General features: G+C 38.7%; 1 protein-coding gene across 2 annotated transcripts; it reads left to right on the top strand.

Annotated features, from left to right (window-relative positions):
• Nucleotides 1-315: 315 nt before the first annotated feature.
• On the top strand, nucleotides 316-21,220 carry ZNF583 (zinc finger protein 583). Of its 2 annotated transcripts, XM_003277227.4 has the most exons (5): nucleotides 316-443; nucleotides 3,084-3,181; nucleotides 10,299-10,425; nucleotides 10,685-10,780; nucleotides 19,528-21,220. In XM_003277227.4, the coding sequence occupies exons 2-5, from the start codon at nucleotides 3,173-3,175 to the stop codon at nucleotides 21,003-21,005; spliced, it is 1,710 nt and encodes a 569-aa protein (XP_003277275.1). In that variant the 5' UTR covers nucleotides 316-443; nucleotides 3,084-3,172; the 3' UTR covers nucleotides 21,006-21,220. The 2 variants fall into 2 exon arrangements, with proteins under 2 accessions (XP_003277275.1, XP_012355389.1); XM_012499935.1 differs by lacking the exons at nucleotides 316-443; nucleotides 3,084-3,181 and having other exon boundaries at nucleotides 10,287-10,425.
• The last annotated feature ends 287 nt before the right edge of the window (nucleotides 21,221-21,507 follow it).

Genomic DNA, 21,507 nt, shown 5'->3' with positions numbered 1-21,507 from the left:
GCCTCACCGCGCTAGCACCCCGGCCTGGCAGCCTTTGGGGACCTGAGTCAGCTGCGCCTGCGCAGTCAGAGAGGGTCCTCCCAGGCCTCGGGTGGAACGGGTAGGGGAGCCTACAGTCAAGCGGCCTGAGAGGGCTCAGCTGGTCAGGGTGGGGTTCTGAAGGCCAGCGGAGGTGGCCTTACTAGGGAAGGGGACGCAGCAGAAATTACCCGCAACTGAGCGGCGGGACCTGCGGCCGGTTGGGACCCTCGACCAACATCCCAACATCCTCTGCGCCGCGCCGCCCCGGACTCCATTTCCCAGCGGCCCCTGCGGCCTGCCCTAGGGCTGCGGCGCCTTTGTGAGCGCGGCTGGCGGCCAGGATCGAGCCCTGGCCCGGGCCCTGGCCCAGCCCGGCCTCCAAGGACCGCGCCGAAGGAGGTGCCCACCGGAGGGAGGAGGCGGTGAGGAGCGCGGGATGGAGCTGACGCCGGGAGCCGCCATGCCACCATGTGTGGGACCGTGTGTGACAGTGTGTGAGAATGTGTGAGACATTAAGGAACCGTGTGTGACAATGTGTTTGACAGTGTGGAACCGGGTGTGAGACCATGTGTGACTGTGTGAGAATTTGAGACCGTGTGTGACAGTGTGAGAATGTGAGACCGTGTGTGAATATGTGTGTCAGTGTGAGACCATGTGGGACAAATGTGGGACTGTGTGTGACAATATGAGAGTGAGTGTGAGAATGTGTGTGACAGTGTGAGACCGTTGCCCCTGTGTGTGCGGGAGCCTTTGACAGTATATGGGACTGTGTGACACTGTATGTGTTTAAGACCACATCACCATGTGTGAGACTGGGAATATGTGACAGTGTTAAACTGTCATTATGTGTAGACCACGTGTGAACAGTGTGTAAGAGCATGTCACTGTGTGTGACCTGTGTGTGTGGGCTAATGTAAGAGTGTGTGACAGTGTGTGTGACTTTGTGAACAGAGCTTGACCGTGTGTGTAGGATTAGGTGAGACTGTGACAGTATGTGAGACCATGTCACCGTGTGTGAGGCTATGTGTGGTTGTGTACGGTGTGTGGCTGTTGATGTGGGACCACGTGAAACTGCGACAGAATTTGTGTGACAGTGTGTGAGACTGTGGCACTGTATGTGAAACTGTATGTGAACAGAGTTTTTGTTGTTGGACTGAAATTGTGTGTGACAGTGTTTGAGACTGTGTCACTGTATGTGAACAGTTTTTGTTGTTGGACTGAAATTGTGTGTGACAGTGTTTGAGACTGTGCATGACAGTGTGATTATGTGAGACTGAGGGAGATTGTGTGACTTAGCGCTGTATGTCATCCCGACAGTGAGTGTGACAATGTGACTCAGAATGGCCTTATATGACCCATTGTGAGAGCAGGGTGGGTTACAATGTGGGGGCATGTCCGTAGGTTGCCAGGGGAGGTGCCAGAATGAGAAACTGTGGGTTTGTTGTCTGTGATTTGTGTGGGCAGGAAGCTGTGTGGGTGCTTGGAGATGCTGGTGTGCTCTGGGGTTTGGGAGACTGCTGTTGTGGTGGAGAGACAGAGAGATTGAGATAAAAGGGAAAAGATGGAGAAAGGGAGAGGGGACGAGAGCTGGAAAGGGAGAGACAGACAGGAGCCTCAGCCTTAAGCCTGAAAAGCTGACCACGCTGGCTGCTTGTCCTCTGGCACAGTAGTTTTTCCATCCCTCTCAGTCTCTGGGGGCATGTGAGGAATGTAAAAGGAAAAAGGAATGGGAGACCTACCATGTGCTGTTTATGAAAACAAATGACAGAAAGATGAAAATTTATTTAAAAAAGGATGTACCAAGCACTGTGCTCAATGCTTTATGTAGATCATTTCAGAATCCTCCCAACAATTGATAGGGAATAGCTACCATTTCACTGATAGAGAAACAGGTTTGCAGTGGTTACCTAACTTGCCAGAGGTTGTATAGGTAGCATGTGGTGGTTTGGCTGTTTTGAGACCAGGTGTTCTGATCCTTAAGCCTAGTGGTTCTTACCACTAAGTTATGCCGCTTCTTAGGTAATGGCTTTATTCTTCAAGGCAGTGAGGTCTGGTGGACAAGAATTCATGATAGGGGGTTTGGATCACTGTTTATGCATAGCCTGCCCCTCCCTCCCTCTCTCCTTCTTTCTCTCGGAGGAGATTGCCCAGAACAAGAGATTAGCTTTCAGTTGTGGGTCGTCTTAAGCCAGGACCTGAAGTAGGCCGTCTTGACTCTGACTGAGTGTCCACCACACCACATGGACCCTCTGATACTCACTCTGTGTATGGAGATGCTTTCTCTGAGAAATTTCAGTTTGTAGCTTTATCTGTCATCCTTGCAGAAAGGATGGGGACATATTTCCTTTCAACATCATGATCGGGTGGAAAGAATTAAAAGTTAGACCTGGTTTCCAGTTTGGCTTAATTACTTATTACCATGATGCCTTGAATAATTACTCTGATGAAGAGCCTTCATGTGTGAAAGAGGGGGAAATCCTTGCTTGGTAATGCCATTCTGTAATTGCTGTTTTTGTTTTAAATGATAAATGGGGAGGTAACTTAAGCACAGAACATGTATGTTGTATTCTTTTTTTTTTTTGAGACAGAGTCTCGCTCTGTTGCCCAGGCTGGAGTGCAGTGGCGTGATCTCGGCTTACTACAAGCTCCGCCTCCTGGGTTCACACCATTCTCCTGCCTCAGCCTCCCGAGTAGCTGGGACTACAGGCGCCCACCACCACACCTGGCTAATTTTGTGTATTTTTTAGTGGAGACAGGGTTTCCCCATGTTAGCCAGGATGGTCTTGATCTCCTGACCTCGTGATCCACCCACCTCGGCCTCCCAAAGTGCTGGGATTACAGGCATGAGCCACCGCACCTGGCCCGTATGTTGTATTCTTAAGATCCAAAGCATATGGGAAAAAGAATTGTAAATTTAGATATAAATGACTTGCTCAGTGATACCTCTAATTTACTCCTGAGGTTGGGGAAAGAAGGAGAAAGGGAAGGAAAGGTTTCTAGGCTGATGATACTGAGAGCTGCAGGGCAGGCCTGGCATTTTATGGTTTCTTTTCCTTCTCCAGCTCCACTTTCTCAGGATACTGTCCCTCTCCCAGAAAGGAGCTGAAGGAGTAGGACAGAAGAACTGTCAAATTCTGGAATCCTTAAAGCCATGTCCAAGGTAAGGAAGCATTTGTTCTCTCTTCCCTAAAATGCCGTCTTATTTTTTAGATTATATGAACATTTTGTTTTTCTTCCAAAATTCTGCAACCCAACAAGGTCCCATTCATCCAGTGACTTGTTCCTCATATCTTGCTTTCCAGTAAAAGTTTCCAAAAGCCTAGTTATCTTTTTTTCCACAGCCAGCATTTTTATCTTCACTCAAGAAATAGTTCAGCACCTCCTCTGGGTTTAGTGTCTGTTGGAAGCTGTCACGATGCAAAAATACACTCATTGGCATATGTAAACCTTCATTGTAGTAAGTTGATTCATTGAGAGAGACTGAGGTGTATGTTCAGATGTAACCACTAGCATAAATAAAGCTTTTCCATAGACCTAGGTTTGAAAAGAAGGCAAGACAGGAGGGTTATCAGGTGATCTTAGTCACAGAACAGGGCAAAGTCTCTTGATCAAAGTGATTTTGAGGAGTGAGATGTGTTGAGTCTTGAATATTGAAGTGTCGGTCAGCTAGGGCAGGGATTTTTCCAGGCACTCCATGGGCTTCGAAGAATAGTATTCCAGGGAATAATGAGGTACCATTTTAGGGACATTCTGAGTGTCCACAGCTATGTTATTCTAGGTCATCCAGTTAAGATTAGTGGAATTAATATGTAAAAAATAGCAGAACTATTTTTTTGAAAAAGAGTAATGGGAGAGCACTTGAATCTACATTAAAATAAAAGCTGTATATGTCTATAATAATGAAAACAGTAGATAGTGTGGAATGGAGCCAGAAGGAACATATAATGTTAAGAAACAAATACAAGTATAAGAATTCCATAAGAATGGAAATATTCATTCACTGAACATATAGTTATTAAAGGCCTTGTGCTAAGTGTTGTGATAAATAGGCCCTGTCTTTGTCTTCATAGAATTTAATGTATACTAGTTTATTATATGATGTACTGATATTATTTTAAATCAGTGGGAAAGTGATGGATTATTCATGTAGTAAAAAAAATTTACACTTAGAGAAAAATACATAGAGGTTAAATACATTATATAGGTTAAATATATATAAATACAAACCTCTAGGTTAAAATATGGAAAATGGAGAAGGAGTAAGGTGAGGCAGATGCAGAAATCAACTAGTACAGTATTTTCCAATAGAACTTTCTGTGATGATGACAATAGAAATGTTCTATATCTGCAGTGTTTAATATAGTAGCCACTAGCCAGATATGGCTACAAAGACTTGTATATACTAGCATGACTGAGAAACTGAATTTTTAATGTTAATTGATTTAAATTTAGCTGTATGTAGCTAGTAGCTAGTGTATTAGACAGCACAGTCTTAGGTTTATAAAACAGTAAAGCCAGGAAGATAATTATGGGTGATCTTGTCCAAGTTTCTCATTCTACAGATGAAGAAAAAGAGGCCAGGGGAAGAAAGTGACATGTCCACGTAACCAGTTAGTGACTGAGTCAGATGTAAGAAGTTGTAATAAAAATTGAGGGTCAGTAATGTCGATGATGATGAGTGATGATATGAAGAGGGTGGTAGAAAATGATGAGGGACACTGTAGCAAGACTGTGATGGGGCTCATTATTTCACTCCCATGTGCAGAACCTTCATTGCCTTACTATCTTACTTGGAATGAAATCCAGTGTCCTAACCATGGCCTATAAGGCCCTTTGTGCTTCAGGTCCTGGCTTTCCTAGACCTCATTTTCTACAAGTATTTACCTCCCTTCATTTTAATCACAGTTGTGAATTTGCTGTCGCTCAGACTTACTGTGCTTTTTCTTGTCTCTGGACTTTTGCATTTGCTTCCCTGTCCCCCTACATGTTGACATAGCTTGCTCTCCCATTTCATTCAGATTGTTGTTCAAACCTTACCTCTTCATTTACACTTACCTTGACCATATTATCTACAATAAACACCCTGTCACTCTTAATCCCCCTTTACCTTCTTTTGTTTTTGTCACATATGTCACTACCTGACATGTATGACCTTATGTTTAATGTTTTTCTCCTTTGTTAGAATATTAAGAGGAGGAACTTTGTTTTGTTCACCTTTGCATTCCTGACTCTTAGAATAGTGCCTGGTTGGTAACAGGCATTCAGATGAATTCCTCATCTGTGAGTGAGACCAGGATAGCTAGAGCTAGCCACCTCTTCTTTCCTGCTACTGATTTGGTAACAGAAGAAACAAAAAGCTGAAAGTATGATGTATAGAATAGATGGAACCCATTAGCCCAAATGCTGTTTCCAGGACCCCACTCCAGACCTCCTGAATCATGGTCTCTTGGTGGCACCTAAGAAAACACATTTTTATTGGGTTTCCCAGGATGATGATTACTTTTTTTTGAGATGGGGTTTCACTATGTTGCCCAGGCTAGTTTTGAACTTCTGGCCTCCGGCTGTCTTCCTGCTTCAGCCTCCCAAGTAGCCAAGTAGCTGGGTTACAGGTATCCAGGATGATTTTTATGCATGGTTTTTGAGAACCTCTGCCTTTAAAGATTATGTTTAAAGTATGCCTCTTGTAAGCAGCATATAATTGGTTAGTTTTAAAAAAGCTAGCCTGGGCCGGGCGCAGTGGCTCACGCTTGTAATCCCAGCACTTTGGGAGGCTGAGGCGGGCGGATCACAAGGTCAGGAGATCAAGACCACGGTGAAACCCCATCTCTACTAAAAATACAAAAAATTAGCCAGGCGTGGTGGCGGGCGCCTGTAGTCCCAGCTACTCGGAGAGCCTGAGGCAGGAGAATGGCGTGAACCCGGGAGGTGGAGCTTGCAGTGAGCAGAGATGGCGCCACTGCACTCCAGCCTGGGCGACAGAGCGAGACTCCTTCTCAAAAAAAAAAAAAAAAAAAAAAAGCTAGCCTGATAATTTTAATCTTTTAGTGTTTATTACAGATTTAATGTAATACTTATAGATATGTGTTTAAAGCTACTGTATTTCTGTTTGTTTTCCATTTATCCCATCTGTTCTTTTTTCCTTTGTTTCTCCTTTTTTGCTTTTTTTGGTTAAGTCAGGTATTTTTCCTTATTATTTTAGTAATTGTACGTAATTTTTATTGTTCTTTTAGTGGCTTTTCTAAGATAATATTCATCCATTACTCATATGTAGTAATCCTTCTTTCTTCTGTAATCTTCTTCCTATGATTAGTACCCTTATCACTTCCTGAACAGGATAAGATGCCTATGATGATTTAACTCCACAGTATTCTTATTGCTCTATTTATAGTTACTGCTTTAGAACTCTTAATTTCTTCCTGTGTTTTCATGCTTCCATTTTCCTTCTGTATTACTTCTACCTGAAGAACTCTTCAAGTATGTCTTCGAGTGCAAGCCAACACTTTACTCCTACCCTGAATTGTTTTTTCAATTCAAAGACAATTTGACTGTATTGTTGCTGGGTCAAAATAGTGTAATTAAAAAATTTTTTGAGGTTAAGTAATTTTGTGAAATCCTGGTCTCAATGGAGAGACGGACGTCTATGAATCGATTTTAAGAAAATAATTCAAGACCTATGCAACATCATAGTAAAAAAATTAAGATTTATCCGGCTGGGTGTGGTGGCTCACACGCCTGTAATCCCAGCACTTTGGGGGGCCGAGGTGGGTGGATCATCTGAGGTCAGCAGTTCAAGACCAGCCTGGCCAACATGGTGAAACCCCATCTCTACTAAAAATACAAAAAAATTAGCTGGGCATGGTGGTGGGCCCCTGTAATCCCAGCTACTTGGGAAGCTGAGGCAGGAGAATTGCTTGAACATGGGAGGTGGAGGTTGCAGTGAGCCAAGATCACGCCACTGCTCTCCAGCCTGGGCGACAGAGCGAGACTCCATTTCAAAAACACAAACAACAACAACAAAAATTAAGATTTACCCAACTGAAAATAAGCATGGGGGTTAGTAAATAAGATAGGGCATAATTATACTGTATAATATTACTCAGCCAATAAAAGTGACATTATCGGTAAATAAAATATATACATAATCATAGACATAAGTATAAGGAACCATTTGAACAGATTATACTAACTATAAATTATAATTGCTTTTAGGAGGTAGGGTGACACGGGAGTAGGCATGGGGGTGAAAGACTTCCAATTCTTTAACTTAAAAAGGGAAAAAATTGGCTGGGTAAGGTGGCTCACACCTGTAATCAATCCCAGCATCCTAGCACTTTGGGAGGCCAAGGCAGGAGGATCGCTTCAGCCCAGGAGTTTGAGACCAGCCTGGGCAACATAGTGAGACATCATCTGTACCAAAAATTAAAAAAAATTACCTGCGCCTGGTGATGAGTGCCTATGGTCCCAGCTGCTTGAGAGGCCAAGGTTGGGAGGATCATTCAAGCCTGACAGGTTGAGACTGCAATCAGCCATGATTGTGACACTGCACTCCAGCCTGGGCGACAGAGCAAGATCCTGTCTCCCAAAAAATAAAATTAAAACAAAGGAGTGGGGGGAAATCACTGAGGGTAGAAATACTGGAAAGTATATTTTAAGTTTCTTTAATGATGGCAAATTTTTTAAATTAAATCTAAATAAATATAAAAAACGTTTACAAGGTATTCATGGTCTCATTGGCTGAGAGGAAAATGTCAGATAGTTAAAACACAATCTATTAGTTCATGTGTGCAGCTAAAAAATGTCTCTTAAGGACTTTGTGTTGCAAAAGCTGCTTCACTAATGTCTGCAGAATAAATGATGTGTGTGGAACACTTTCCTGCACAAAATATTAGAGAGTTTGTGTTGAAGTGTTTGAGTTACAGTAGAATTGATGATTAGCAGTGCCCAGGCCTATCCAGCACAAGTTTAAATTTTTAGACCTGATTCACATTCCATTCCTTCTTTGAGGTGACAAGTCACTTCCTCAGATTTCCTTGTATTAAGAAGTGTTTCAGAGATGGAAGCTTTTTAAAAGCAGGTGATGCATGTAATTGATATTTCTTGGAGCCATACTTTTGCTTTCTTTATAGATAACCTCCTTAACATTTTTGTGCATTTTTCCGGCAGTAGCAATTAACATTGACTCATTTTTTTTCCGTTAAAAAGTTTTCTAAATAAAATCACTGATGTATTTGAGTATTTCTTCAATAGAAGCATTACTCTGCAAAGAGTCATATAAGAGTAGGGGTGATGTTCATATTTGACAACCAACAAGGCAAAGGCACACAGCAGAACTTATCCTAGTTGGGATCCTGGAGTTTGCTGCCATGCTGGGCATTAATCTTCAGTTGTTGAATTCCTTATGGAGAAATCTGGTGTGGTCACTAGCAGCACTCAGTGAAGTAGCTGTTTATCAGTGAGTGTGAGTGCGGCAATATTTCAGTATTTAAGAAATCAGTATGTTCAGGTGTGTACCATTGAATGCCATCTCTATGTCAGCCCAGCTTAAGAGCAGGCTTTGCTCTGTGACGTGTCAAAACCAAGATGCACATGCCTAACCACACAGCAAGCCCTGATAAGGCTTGAGTTGATTTATCTTGTTAGGAAGAAGACCCATTTTTAATTTTTAGGGAGCAAACTAGGTCTTGTTCCATGTTATCTTAAAGATCCTTAATTCAACATTGGGTAGTATTATTTGGGAGCTGTACTGTAACATTTTAAAAACTCTCTTGCTCATCAAACAGGCACGATTGTGTATGTTTCTCTAGTGAGAGCTGTAGGTATTTTTTGATGCATTTTATTATCAGACTTGGAGACATTCACTATTTAGGTAAATTAATAGTGCTTAAATTACTACTATTTTGTCTCATGCAGCATGATTATAAGTTACCAACTATCTTTACAACTTAGTGGGGTTATCAAGAGCTGTTAGGCAATCATTAGTCGCCTCTTACACACAGTCTCAGGAAAATTTTTATTTCCAATGGACATTTGTCCCATATTGAAGTAACTTTTATTGTACTTCTTTGATTCCTTCCTATCAAGTACTGATTATACAGATTGAAACATTTATTGTAACATTACTCTTCTTCTTCTTCTCAAGACATTGCAAGTCGTAGGCTTTGAGATCAACTTCATTTTATCCGTGACACATTTTTTCTTGTTTTGATTCAGATACCTTTTTGTTTGTCTGTCTTTAGAAACGGGGTCTCACTATACTGCCCAGGCTGGACTCAAGCATCCCAAGGCAATCCTCCTGCCTCAGCCTCTTGAGCACCTGGGGCTTTAGGCATGCACCACCTCACCTGGCCTGATTCAGATACCTTTTGTCACATCAAGCTGCTGTTCATCTAAACCATATGCCTTCCATTCATTTAAACCATCTACAGGGGAGGAATTTGTGTAAAACAAATGTTTAAAATTCAACACACACAAGACCTAGGTTGTCATTGTGAAATGTGTAATATGAAATGTAAAAGATACGTGAGATACCTTATGTCATCAGTGAGATGAGATGCATCACTTTGACAGCTGGTTGGCAAATGTTGTCTTTGCCACCAAGCACAAATTCAGTGGCATACTTTCACACATCAGGTGATCTGTCACTCAGCTTCTTGATTGCTCTCTGTTATGGTATACATTTAAGCCATATTTTTGCAAGTCAGTATATAATTTTGTTTACTGTTTCTATTATATATTTAATTTTGGAAAGTCATTATTATAAGCATCAAACATATTCATATATATTTTTATACAACCCTATTGATATCTCTGGAACATTGACCATTCCATTGTACTGAGTTTGGAAAAATGCCAGATTCAACCATGTACACATTATAAAGCTTAACTCAGCCTGTTTCCTCCTCGAAGCTCTTTACTGCCCCGGTGTATCTGATTTTCCAATATTGAGAAATACTGTGGCATTTAGTATGAATAACATATTTTATACTTGATTTACAGTATTCTGTTGTTTTCCAATTTTGTGTGTGTGATAAATCCTTTCTCTACCAGTAGGATTATCTCTTAAATTGTATACTTTCCATGACAGAGTATCAAAACAAAGCACAAAGAAGTCATCTAGCAATTACCTGACATGTGTTGCTCAGAACCTAAGATACTGTCAGAAAGTTTCACTATGTGCAATATTTTTCTCTAAAAGTACAGACAATTTAACTTTTTAACTTAGGCTCATGTGAGGATATGAACACTAGTTGAGCAAGAATGTGTTTATGTCATTTCAGGATTTGGTAACATTTGGGGATGTGGCTGTAAATTTCTCTCAAGAGGAATGGGAATGGCTGAACCCTGCTCAGAGGAATTTGTACAGGAAAGTGATGTTAGAGAACTACAGGAGCTTGGTATCATTGGGTAAGAACATCTCCCCTTAATTCAGAATCTGTACATGGGACTGAGCTCCAATGTAATATTTGGGAAACCTCTGATGTGCTTCATTAAATTTCCCTTTCTTGTGCTTCCCAAAATAGGTTGAATTTGTAGAATTGGCAGCTTCATCTTCCCCATTCTTATTCCTCGGCTCCCTCCCATTATTCTCCCACCTTCTTGATGATGCAGAAACTTGATCTTATTTACAGACCTGCCTAATTCCCCTTTTGTTTTTTGTAAGCAGGAGTTTCTGTTTCTAAGCCAGATGTGATCTCATTATTGGAGCAAGGAAAAGAGCCCTGGATGGTGAAGAAGGAGGGAACAAGAGGCCCATGCCCTGGTGAGTGAGAGAGAAATAGGGAGATAGAAGCCATTGCCAGGAAAAGCTCAGCAATTCTGAAAGATTTCAGTTCATAATTGACGTTTCCTGGGTAGCTTTTCTTAAAGACTCAAAGCCTGGGAAGAAATATTGAGGCATCTTTAGCATGAGCTCCTCAATTCTCTCTGTCTATATTCTCTCACAAGTTACAGTCTTCTCTGACAGTAATCTTCCCTGATAACCCATTTTCCTATTGTTGGATCCAAATGTCACAGCATCTCCTTGTCCCTGCCTTTTAGTTTTATACAAGTTGCTTGGTTTCATTTTTTAAAAATCCAGGTGCCTATAATCCCAGCTCTTTGGGAAACCAAAGTGGGTGGATCACTTGAGCCCAGGAGTTCGAGACCAGCCTGGGCAACATGGCAAAACTAAAAATACAAAAAAAAAAAAAAATTAGCCAGGCCTGGTGGCATGCACCTGTAATCCCATCTACGTGGGAGGCTGAGGTGGGAGGATCACCTGAGCCTGTGATCTGAGATCGTGCCACTGCATTCCAGCCTGGGTAACAAAGCAAGAGCCTGTCTAAAAAAAAGAAAAGAAAGCCAGTTTTTTTGTTTGTTTGTTTGTTTTTTCCTTTCTCAGTTACTCATTCCCTTTAGATTGAAGGATTGATGCATTTATTTATTTATTTATTTATTTATTCTTTTACCAAGCCTGATTGACTTTATGTTTTGAGAAGAGGATTCTGCAAAATTCTTGGGATTATTCAGAGGCTTATACACCAGCAAAGAAAAAAGAAAGCCAATTTTATTTTCAAGTCTGGGTAACTAGAAGATGATAACACTTAATAGAAACAATCAGAAGAATAGGTTGATAGGAGGAAAGATGAAAAATTTGGCTGTGGACATAAGAGGGTTATATATATAAGATGAGGAGAGTTCCAAGCAAAGAAATGCAACATGCAACTGGTTTAGAAGATGGGGGCTCAGAAAAATAGTCTGATTTAGAGATGTCAGTGTGAATGAATGAGATCACTGGTCTTAAGAGTTTGAGAGATAAAACCTGATGCTGAGGCCTTTGTGGGGAAGTGAATCTTTGACAACTTTCTCAGTATCCTCCATGGTAAATGGCATCTCTATAATTTGTCCTTGGTTAATATATATATATTTTTAGATGAGGTCTTGACCTGTTGCCCAGGCTGGAGTGCAGTGGTGCACTGCAACCTCCACCTCCCAGGTTCAAGCAATTCTCCTGCCTCAGCCACCCAAGTAGTTGGGATTACAGGCATGCACCACCACGCCCAGCTAATTTTTCTGTATTTTAAGTAGAGATGGGGTTTCACCATGTTGGCCAGGCTGATCTTGAACTTGTGACCTCAAATGATCTGCCCGCCTGGGCCTCCCAAAGTGCTGGGATTACAGGCATCAGCCACTGCCCCCAGCCTGTCTTTGGTTAAATTTTATGCATTTTAATTTTTCTAGATAATTGTCCTTTTCATTTAGGTTACCCGATTTCATGAATTTGAGCAAAGTAATCTACAATTAGCTTTCTTTGTTTTATATCTATAATGGTTTCCAATTTTAATTTCTTATTTTGTATAACTCTTCTTTTTTTAAAAGAATATATTGGTCGGTCGTGGTGGCTTAGACGGGTAATCCCAGCACTTTGGGAGGCCGAGGTGGGTGCATCATGAGGTCAGGAGTTCAAGACCAGCCTGGCCAAGATGGTTAAACCCCACCTCTACTAAAAATACAAAAATTAGCCAGGTTTGGTGGCAGGCTCCTGTAATCACAGCTACTTGGGAGGCTGAGGCAGAGAATCAACTCAGGAGGTGGAGGTTGCAGTGAGCCGAGATCGCACCACTGAACTTTAGCCTGGGAGACAGAGTGAGGCTCTGTCTCAAAAAAAAAAAGAATACATTTATTAGGTCACTCTACTCATAAATCAGTTTATTTTTAAAGAACTAGCTTATGGATTTATGTATTAGTATTCTTTTCCAATTTTGTGTTTTTTTTCTGTACTAATTCATAAATATTTTCTCCTTACTAATTCTTTCCTTCTAATTTTCTTATTTATTTTGATCTCCATAGTGCTGAAATGAGAGCTTAATCTATTAATTTAATTCTTTTATTTAGTAATAAGATTATTAAGGACTATGAATTTTCCTCTAAGTTTATCTTTGTCTATCTCTTGTAGATTCTGATACTTAGTGTTTTTGTTACTGCTGTTCATACTAGATAATCTACCTTAAAAAATTTTTTCTTTCACCCAGAGTTGTTTAAAAGAGAGTTTTCTGGTTTTATTGTATTTGATAAGACAGTATTAAGGAATTATTTACATACAGTAAACTGGATACATATAAATTGTACAGTTTGATGACACTTGCATATACCCATGAAACTGTCACCACAGTCAAGACACATTTAGTATATCACCCCAAAAGATTGCTTGTGTCTCTTTCCATCTATCCTACTCTCCACTCCCATTTCCAAACAAACATGAATCTGATCTTTGTTATTTTTTATTAATTTGCATCTAAAGTAAATGGAATCATACAGTACGTATTTTATTATATCTGGCTTATTTCACTCAGCATAATGATCTTGAAATTTATCTATATTGTTGCATGTATGAATGCAACATTTCATTTATCCATTCACCTGGTTATGGACATTTGGGTTGTTTCCAGTTTGGGGCTATTATAAATAAAGTTGCTACGCAGCTGTCATATACAGGACTTTGTGTGAACATACATTTTTATTTTTTGGGGGTAAATACCTAAGATGGAAGAACTGAGTTATATGATAGGTATATGTTTCACTCTGTTAGAAACTGTCAGTTTTCTGAAGGAATTATACCATTCTTCTAGCAGTGTATGAGACTTCCAGTTAATCCACATTCTCACCAAATCTTGGTATCGTCAGTAGTATTTTTAATTTTAGTCATTCTAAAGGTTGTATTGTGGTTTTAATATGCATTTCTGGAATGACTAATAATGTTGAGCCTCTTTTCATATGCTTACTGGCCATGCATATAACTTTTATGAAATCTTTGTTCAAACATTTTTCCCATGTTTTATTGGATTGTTTATCTTATGAGTTGTAAGAGTTCTGTATATAGTCTTAAAACAAGTTCTTTATCATTTATATGTATTGGCTTATATGTATGCCAATTATGGCTTGCCTTTTTGTTTTTCTGCTGCCACCTCTGTTGGAGGCAAAGTTTGCAATTTTTGTAAAATCCAATTTATTAATTTGTCTTGGTTGGTGCTTCTTATATCTAAGAAATTCTTGCTACTCCCAGGTCACAAAGATATTTTTCTAGGAGTTTTAAAGTTTTAGCATTTATATTTAGCTCTGTGAATGATTTTGATTAATTTATGTGTCTTGTGTGAGGTAAAGGTTAAGGTTCATTTTTTTTTCCATATGGATATACAGTTGCCCCAAGACCCTTCGTTAGGAAAAACTTTCCCTTCCTAATTGTATCACCTTGCTACTTTTCCTGATCATCACTTGACCACATATATGTGGGTATAGTTCTGGAATGTCTTCTGTTCCATTGATCTATATGTCTATCATCTCACCAGTTCCATACTGCCTTGATTACTGTAGCTTTGTAGTAAGTTTTGATATCAGATAGTGCAATTTGTAAAATTGCCTTGACTGTTTTAGATCATTTGCATTTCATATAAATTTTAGAATGAAGTTGAGAATTTCTGCTCAAAAAACTTAAGATTTTTGTTGGGATTACATTGATTCTGTATATCAATTGAAAAAAACTGACCTCTTAACATTGAGTCTTCTAATATAAGTATGGTTTATTAAGCCATTTATTAGTCTTTAAAAATGTCTTGAAGTTGGGTGTGATGGTGTGCGCTGGTAATCTCAGCTACTTGGGAGGCTGAGTTGGAAGGGTTGATTGAGTCCAGGACTTGGAGACTAGCCTGGACAACATAGCAAGACTCTGTCTGAAAAAGAAAAAGGAAAAATAATAAAATTTATCTTAAGAATATTTTGCAGTATCCAGTATAGTGGTACTCTGTTGAATTTTTTTCCTAAGTCTTTAATAGTTTTTTGAGTGCTATAATACATAGAATTTTTTAACAATTCAGTTTTCTAATAGTTTGCCACCAGTAGGCAGAAATGTAAATTGATTTTTATATTAGCTTTACATCTTATGACTTTGCTAGATTCATTTAATAGTTGCCCTCACAGTTATTTTGTAGGTCCATGAGGATTTTTCGGATGGACAATCCTGCTATCTACAAATACGTTTTTCTTTTTCCTTCTGATCCTTAAACCTTATTTTTCTTGATATATTGCAATGGCTAGGACCTCCTATATAATGTGTAATTGAAGGGGTAAGAGGAAATGTACTTGTGCTATTCCAGTCTTAAGGGGAAATGTATTCTGTCTTTTACTGTTAAGTCAGTGTAAGCTATAAGTTTTTCTTAGATGTCCTTGATCAGTTTGAAAACGTTACTTTCTATTCCTGGTTTGCTGATAATTTTTATAATAAATGGATCAGATACTATTTCTACATCTGTTGAAATGATCATGTGATTTTTTTTCTTTAACCTTTTAATATGGTGAATTACATTGATTGATTTTCAAATGTGAAACCAATCTTGCATTTTTGGGATAAACTCTACTTGGTCAAGATGATGGTGTTCATATTTTCCTGGATTTGATTTGCACAGTTTTATTAAAGATTTTGCCTTATGTACTTGTGCTACATTGGTCTGCAGTTTTACTTTCTTTTTTTTTTTTTTTTTTTTTTTTTAGACGGAGTCTTGCTCTGTCACTAGGCTGGAGTGCACTGGCTCAATCTTGGCTCACTGCAACCTCCATCTCCCGGGTTCAAGTGATTCTCCTGCCTCAGCCTCCTGAGTAGCTGGGACTACAGGCATGCGCCACCATGCCCAGCTAATTTTTGTATTTTTAGTAGAGATGGGGTTTCATCATGTTGACCAGGATGGTCTTGATTCTTGTCCTCGTGATCCACCCGCCTCGGCCTCCCAAAGTGCTGGGATTACAGGCGTGAGCCACCGTGCCCGGCCTGCAGGTTTACTTTCTTATAATTTTTTTATCTGGTTTTGGTATCAAGATAATACTGGCCTTATAAAACCAACTTGGAAAGTGTTTATCTTTCTCTATTTTCTGACAGTTTGGATAAAATGGTATTCTTCTTTAAATATTTGATAGAATTCACCAATGAAGACATCTGTGCCTGAAGTATTTTTTACATAACAGCTTTAATGGATATAGAGTTAATCAGGTTATCTGATTTTTGTTGAATCAGCTTTGGTAGGCTGTGTCTTTCAAGAGATTTCTGTGTTTCACCTGAGTTTTTCAATTTATTAACTTTTTAAAAAACAGCTGTAGGCTATGTAATGATAACTCTGGTGTTGCTGATATCTGTTCATTTTTTCTTGATAACTGATGTTTTAAGAGAACCTACTTTTGGCTGGGCGTGGTGGCTCACGCTTGTAATCCCAGCACTTTGGGAGGCCGAGGCGGGCGGATCACAAGGTCAGGAGATCGAGACCACGGTGAAACCCTGTCTCTACTAAAAATACAAAAAAAAAAAAAAAAATTAGCCGGGCGTGGTGGCGGGTGCCTGTAGTCCCAGCTACTCAGAGAGGCTGAGGCAGGAGAATGGCGTGAACCCGGGAGGCGGAGCTTGCAGTGAGCCGAGATTGCGCCACTGCACTCCAGCCTGGGCGACAGAGCGAGACTCCGTCTCAAAAAAAAAAAAAAAAAAAGAACCTACTTTTGTTTTATTTCCTCTGTTGTTGTTTTTCTATATTGTTAATTTTCTTTCTTAACTTTTTCTTCTACTTTCCTTAAGTTTACTTTGGTCTTCCTCACTTCTTGAGGTGACACCTTAGATTATTGATTTTTAGACTTTTAGTTGTTTTCTAATACAAGCATTTGAAAACTGTAGAGTTTTCCTTTAAGTACTATTTTAGCTGTATCTCACAGATTTTGATATGTTGTACTGTCATTATCAACCAAGATATTTTCTAGTTTCTCTTGTATACTCTGACCCATGATTTATATATTAATGTGTTTAGTTCTCAGATGTTTGGAGTTGACTAGGTATTATTGATTTAAAAATCAATAACCTCTAACCTCTGTTGAGGTTAGAGAGCATACTCATCTTGGTTTTGGTACTTTGGGATTTATGGAGACTTGGTTTATGCCCCAGAATATAGTCTATCTTATTTTCTGAACACACTGTGTGCACTCGAATACATGTTGTACAAGTGTTAGGTGTAGTGTTGTATAAATATAAATTAGATCAAAGTAGTTAACCCTGTTGAGATCCTCTTTGTTACTATTTTTTCCTAGTTTTGTCAGTTTCTGAGCAAAGCATGTGTTAGTTGCCTATTATGACTATAGGATTACCTATTTCTTACTCTTTCAATTTTTGTTTTATGTATTTTGAGGCTTTATATTAGGTGCACACACATTAAAGATTATTTCTTTCTGATGAATTGATCCTTTTATTACTATATGTCTCTATCTTTGGTAATACTCAGTTTTAAAGTCTATTTTATCTGACATGAATATAGTCAGTCTAGCCTTATGCTTACTGTTTGCATGTTACATCTCTCTTTATCTGTATTATTAATGTATTCTTATATGTAATGTGAGGGTTCTATAAACAGCATATAATTGTGTCTTTCATTTTGTTGATTCCTATAAGTTCTGCCTTTTAACTGAATAAGGAGTTCATTAATATTTAATTATTTATATAATTTGAGTTGAGTCTACTATTGTTTTCTCTTTAATATTTCTCATTAAAAAATATTTGCTCATCTCTATCTTCTTTTGGGATGTTTGAATATTTTTTATAATTCCATTTTATTTTATTTGCTGGCTTGTTGTACCTTTTTATATTATGCTTCCAGTGGGTGCTATAGTGCAGTGATGCTCAGAATGTCATCTTGAGACCAGCAGCACCACCTGTGAATTTATTAGAAACGAAGATTCTCAGCCCTCAACCTCCACTAACTCAATCAAAAACTCTGTGCGTGGGGTATAGCAATCTGTAGTTTAGCAAGTTTATCTAATTCTGATACACTCTAAAATGTAAGAATCATGCCTGTAACGATTATAATATCCATCCTTTTCAGTCTAATGAGAATTAGTATTCATCAATGACTATACCTATGTTTTTACTTATTATAGTTTTATCAACTTAATTCTGGGTTTAATTAGATCATTGCTCCTTGGCAGTCATTTCATATTTCTTTTTTGACCCATGAGTCTTCAGAATTTAATCTTCATGTTGACTTTCTATAGGGCATTCATGGGTGTGATTTGCAACTGTTTAGAGAGGAAAGTGGAATTTGGAAGGGCACTGAGGCAGCACAGCAGGAATTAGCAGCCTCAATTTAAGTATGTTGCCTTCAGATTCTTTTCCTTCCAAATATCTATCCACTATAATATTTAAGTTTAGTGGTAATATTCCATTTGGTTTCAGATATTTACCCCATTCATGCAAGCATGTCATTCTAATAAGAGGATGAATTAGTGTGGTGTTTTATGTATTATTGATTCAGTATTTATTCCAAAGATACTAAGCACCTTCTATCTGTCCAGGCTATTTTAGGCAATGGGTGTTCAGGGGTGAGAAAAAAAGTTCCTGCACATGAATGTTTACATTCTAATAAGAAGAGAGTAAGTTAACATGTAATATGATATTAAATAAGTTAAGTGCTATGAAGTGCAAAGCAGGAGGAAAGAGAAACATAAGAGTGTGGAATACTTCATATTGGATGTTCGGCAAAGGCCATACTGAAGAGGTAATATGTGAACAGAACCTCAAGTGAAGAAGTGCAATGAGAGAAGGGATCAAGCAGATATCTGTGGAAAGTGCTTTTCAGGCAGAGAAGCAGCAAGTCTGGTGTTCCTAAAGTGGAAATAAAGTGAATTCCCATATGACTGAAGTGGAGTAAGCAAGCAAGAGAGTAGTAGAAGATCAGATCAGAGAACACCAGGTCATGTAGAGTTTCATAAACCAGGGTAGGAATTTTCATTTTATTCTAAATGTAGTAAGAACCTACAGGAAAATCTTAAGCAGAAAAATGAAGTGATCTGATTTGGAACTGGACAGGGGAAGGCAAATTAAGTTCTGTGCTAGGTTAGTAAGACCAAGCAGTTTGATACAAAACTACTCTTATATGAAGGCATCTTAGCTGCACGGATCAATTGAAAGTTTACATATGGTTGGAATTTGTTACATAGAAAATGATTTTCAGGAAGACTTTTTTCTAACTACAGATGTTTACCCATAGAGTTTTATGAACAATATGAACAACCATAAAGTTTTACATGTATCCTAATAAGGATATTAATACTGCCTAGTGTTGTTTTTAGGCCTGGGATTCCAATGGAGTTTTTAATAATATTAACATCATAAAACTGGCTTATTAAAGATAACTTAGCTTGAATGCAGGATAACCTATGACAAGAGAGGAAAAGTGTTTGAAATCTGTTATTAACTTAGATATAAAAAGATGATTATGATTTTTAGAATACCACCTTCATTGTTTTGTTCTTATACTTAACTTACTGGTTGTCAATGATTATTTCCTTAATCAAGTCTCTTAAGTTCTTATTATTATAATGTCATTATTTTAGAATGCATTATAAGCTTTTAAATCCTTTAACTTATGTATTTTATTCACATGTTTTTGTTTTAGAAGTTTCTTCTAGTGAATTAAATACAAAAGACATTTGTTTCTTGATATCTTTTAGATTGGGAGTATGTATTTAAAAACAGTGAATTTTCATCAAAGCAAGAGACATATGAAGAATCATCCAAAGTTGTGACAGTGGGAGCAAGACATCTTAGTTATAGCCTTGACTATCCCACTTTGAGAGAAGACTGTCAAAGTGAGGACTGGTATAAGAACCAGCTGGGAAGTCAAGAGGTACATCTTAGTCAATTAATCATCACTCATAAAGAAATCCTTCCAGAAGTTCAAAATAAAGAATATAACAAATCTTGGCAAACATTCCACCAGGATACAATCTTTGATATACAACAGAATTTTCCCACCAAAGAAAAAGCACATAAGCATGAACCACAAAAGAAGAGTTACCGGAAAAAATCTGTTGAAATGAAACATAGGAAAGTCTATGTAGAAAAGAAACTTTTGAAATGTAATGATTGTGAGAAAGTCTTCAACCAGAGCTCATCCCTTACTCTTCATCAGAGAATTCATACTGGAGAGAAACCCTATGCATGTGTTGAATGTGGGAAAACATTCAGCCAGAGTGCAAACTTGGCGCAACATAAGAGAATACATACTGGGGAGAAACCCTATGAATGTAAAGAATGTAGGAAAGCCTTCAGCCAGAATGCACACCTGGCCCAACATCAGAGAGTTCATACTGGAGAGAAACCTTATGAGTGTAAAGAATGTAAAAAAGCCTTCAGCCAGATTGCACACCTGACTCAGCATCAGAGAGTTCATACTGGAGAGAGACCTTTCGAATGTATTGAATGTGGAAAGGCCTTTAGTAATGGTTCATTTCTTGCTCAGCATCAGAGGATTCATACAGGAGAGAAACCTTATGTGTGTAATGTGTGTGGGAAAGCCTTTAGCCATCGTGGATACCTAATTGTACATCAGAGAATTCATACTGGAGAGAGGCCCTATGAATGTAAGGAATGTAGGAAAGCCTTCAGCCAGTATGCACATCTTGCTCAACATCAGAGAGTTCATACTGGAGAAAAACCTTATGAATGTAAAGTATGTAGGAAAGCCTTCAGCCAAATTGCATACCTTGATCAACATCAGAGGGTTCATACTGGAGAGAAACCCTATGAATGTATTGAATGTGGGAAGGCCTTTAGCAATAGTTCATCACTTGCACAACATCAGAGAAGTCATACTGGAGAAAAACCCTATATGTGTAAGGAATGTAGGAAAACATTTAGCCAGAATGCAGGCCTTGCTCAACATCAGAGAATTCATACTGGAGAGAAACCTTATGAATGTAATGTTTGTGGGAAAGCCTTTAGCTATAGTGGATCTCTTACTCTACATCAGAGAATTCATACTGGAGAGAGACCCTATGAATGTAAAGATTGCAGGAAATCTTTCAGGCAGCGTGCACATCTTGCTCATCATGAGAGAATTCATACTATGGAGTCATTCTTGACTCTTTCCTCTCCCTCACCCTCCACATCAAATCAGTTGCCAAGACCTGTAGGTTTCATCTCCTGAATATGCCTGGAATCCTCCTCTTTAATCCATTTCCATTCCGTCATCCTTGTCCAATGCACATTAATATATTTGACATGGGATACTTGAGTAGCTTTCTAATTGGTCTCCTTGTATTCACCATTGTCTCTGTGTCAGCTGTCCACATTGCAACCAAATTTGTATTTTAAAAAATATGTTTAATCTCATTTCTCCCTCATTAAAATTCCTCAGTGGCATCCCATGGTTTTTAAGTTAAAGCACACGTTCTTCTAAATAGCCTAAAAACCTAGCCTCTAACACCTTGTTCCAGGCTACCTTCCAAAGTTCCTATCTTGTGTCACTATCCATCTCATTCTCTGAATACTTATCCAGGATTAAGATACATATTCCAGGATCAAAAAGACCTGGGTTCCAATCTTTGCACTTCCATTTTCTGCCCTTTAATTTGGGGGCAGCATTTTGTGCTTTGTAAGCTTCAGTCTTATTTATTGTGTGGGAGTAATAATGGTTCTACCTCAAGAGT

Source organism: Nomascus leucogenys, chromosome 10 (assembly GCF_006542625.1).
Source record: "Nomascus leucogenys isolate Asia chromosome 10, Asia_NLE_v1, whole genome shotgun sequence".
NCBI lineage: Eukaryota > Metazoa > Chordata > Mammalia > Primates > Hylobatidae > Nomascus > Nomascus leucogenys.
The sequence above is the reverse complement of the archived record's forward strand: the minus strand, read 5'-3'. Positions and strand labels throughout refer to the sequence as shown.

Bases quoted from the DNA above. Each gene is read 5' to 3' on its own strand.
- ZNF583 (XM_012499935.1), top strand. From the start codon at position 10,287: ATGTCATTTCAGGATTTGGTAACATTTGGGGATGTGGCTGTAAATTTC. The intron at 10,426-10,684 runs GTAAGAACATCT...TTTTGTAAGCAG, and splicing joins CAGGAGCTTGGTATCATTGG to GAGTTTCTGTTTCTAAGCCA. The intron at 10,781-19,527 runs GTGAGTGAGAGA...GATATCTTTTAG, and splicing joins AACAAGAGGCCCATGCCCTG to ATTGGGAGTATGTATTTAAA.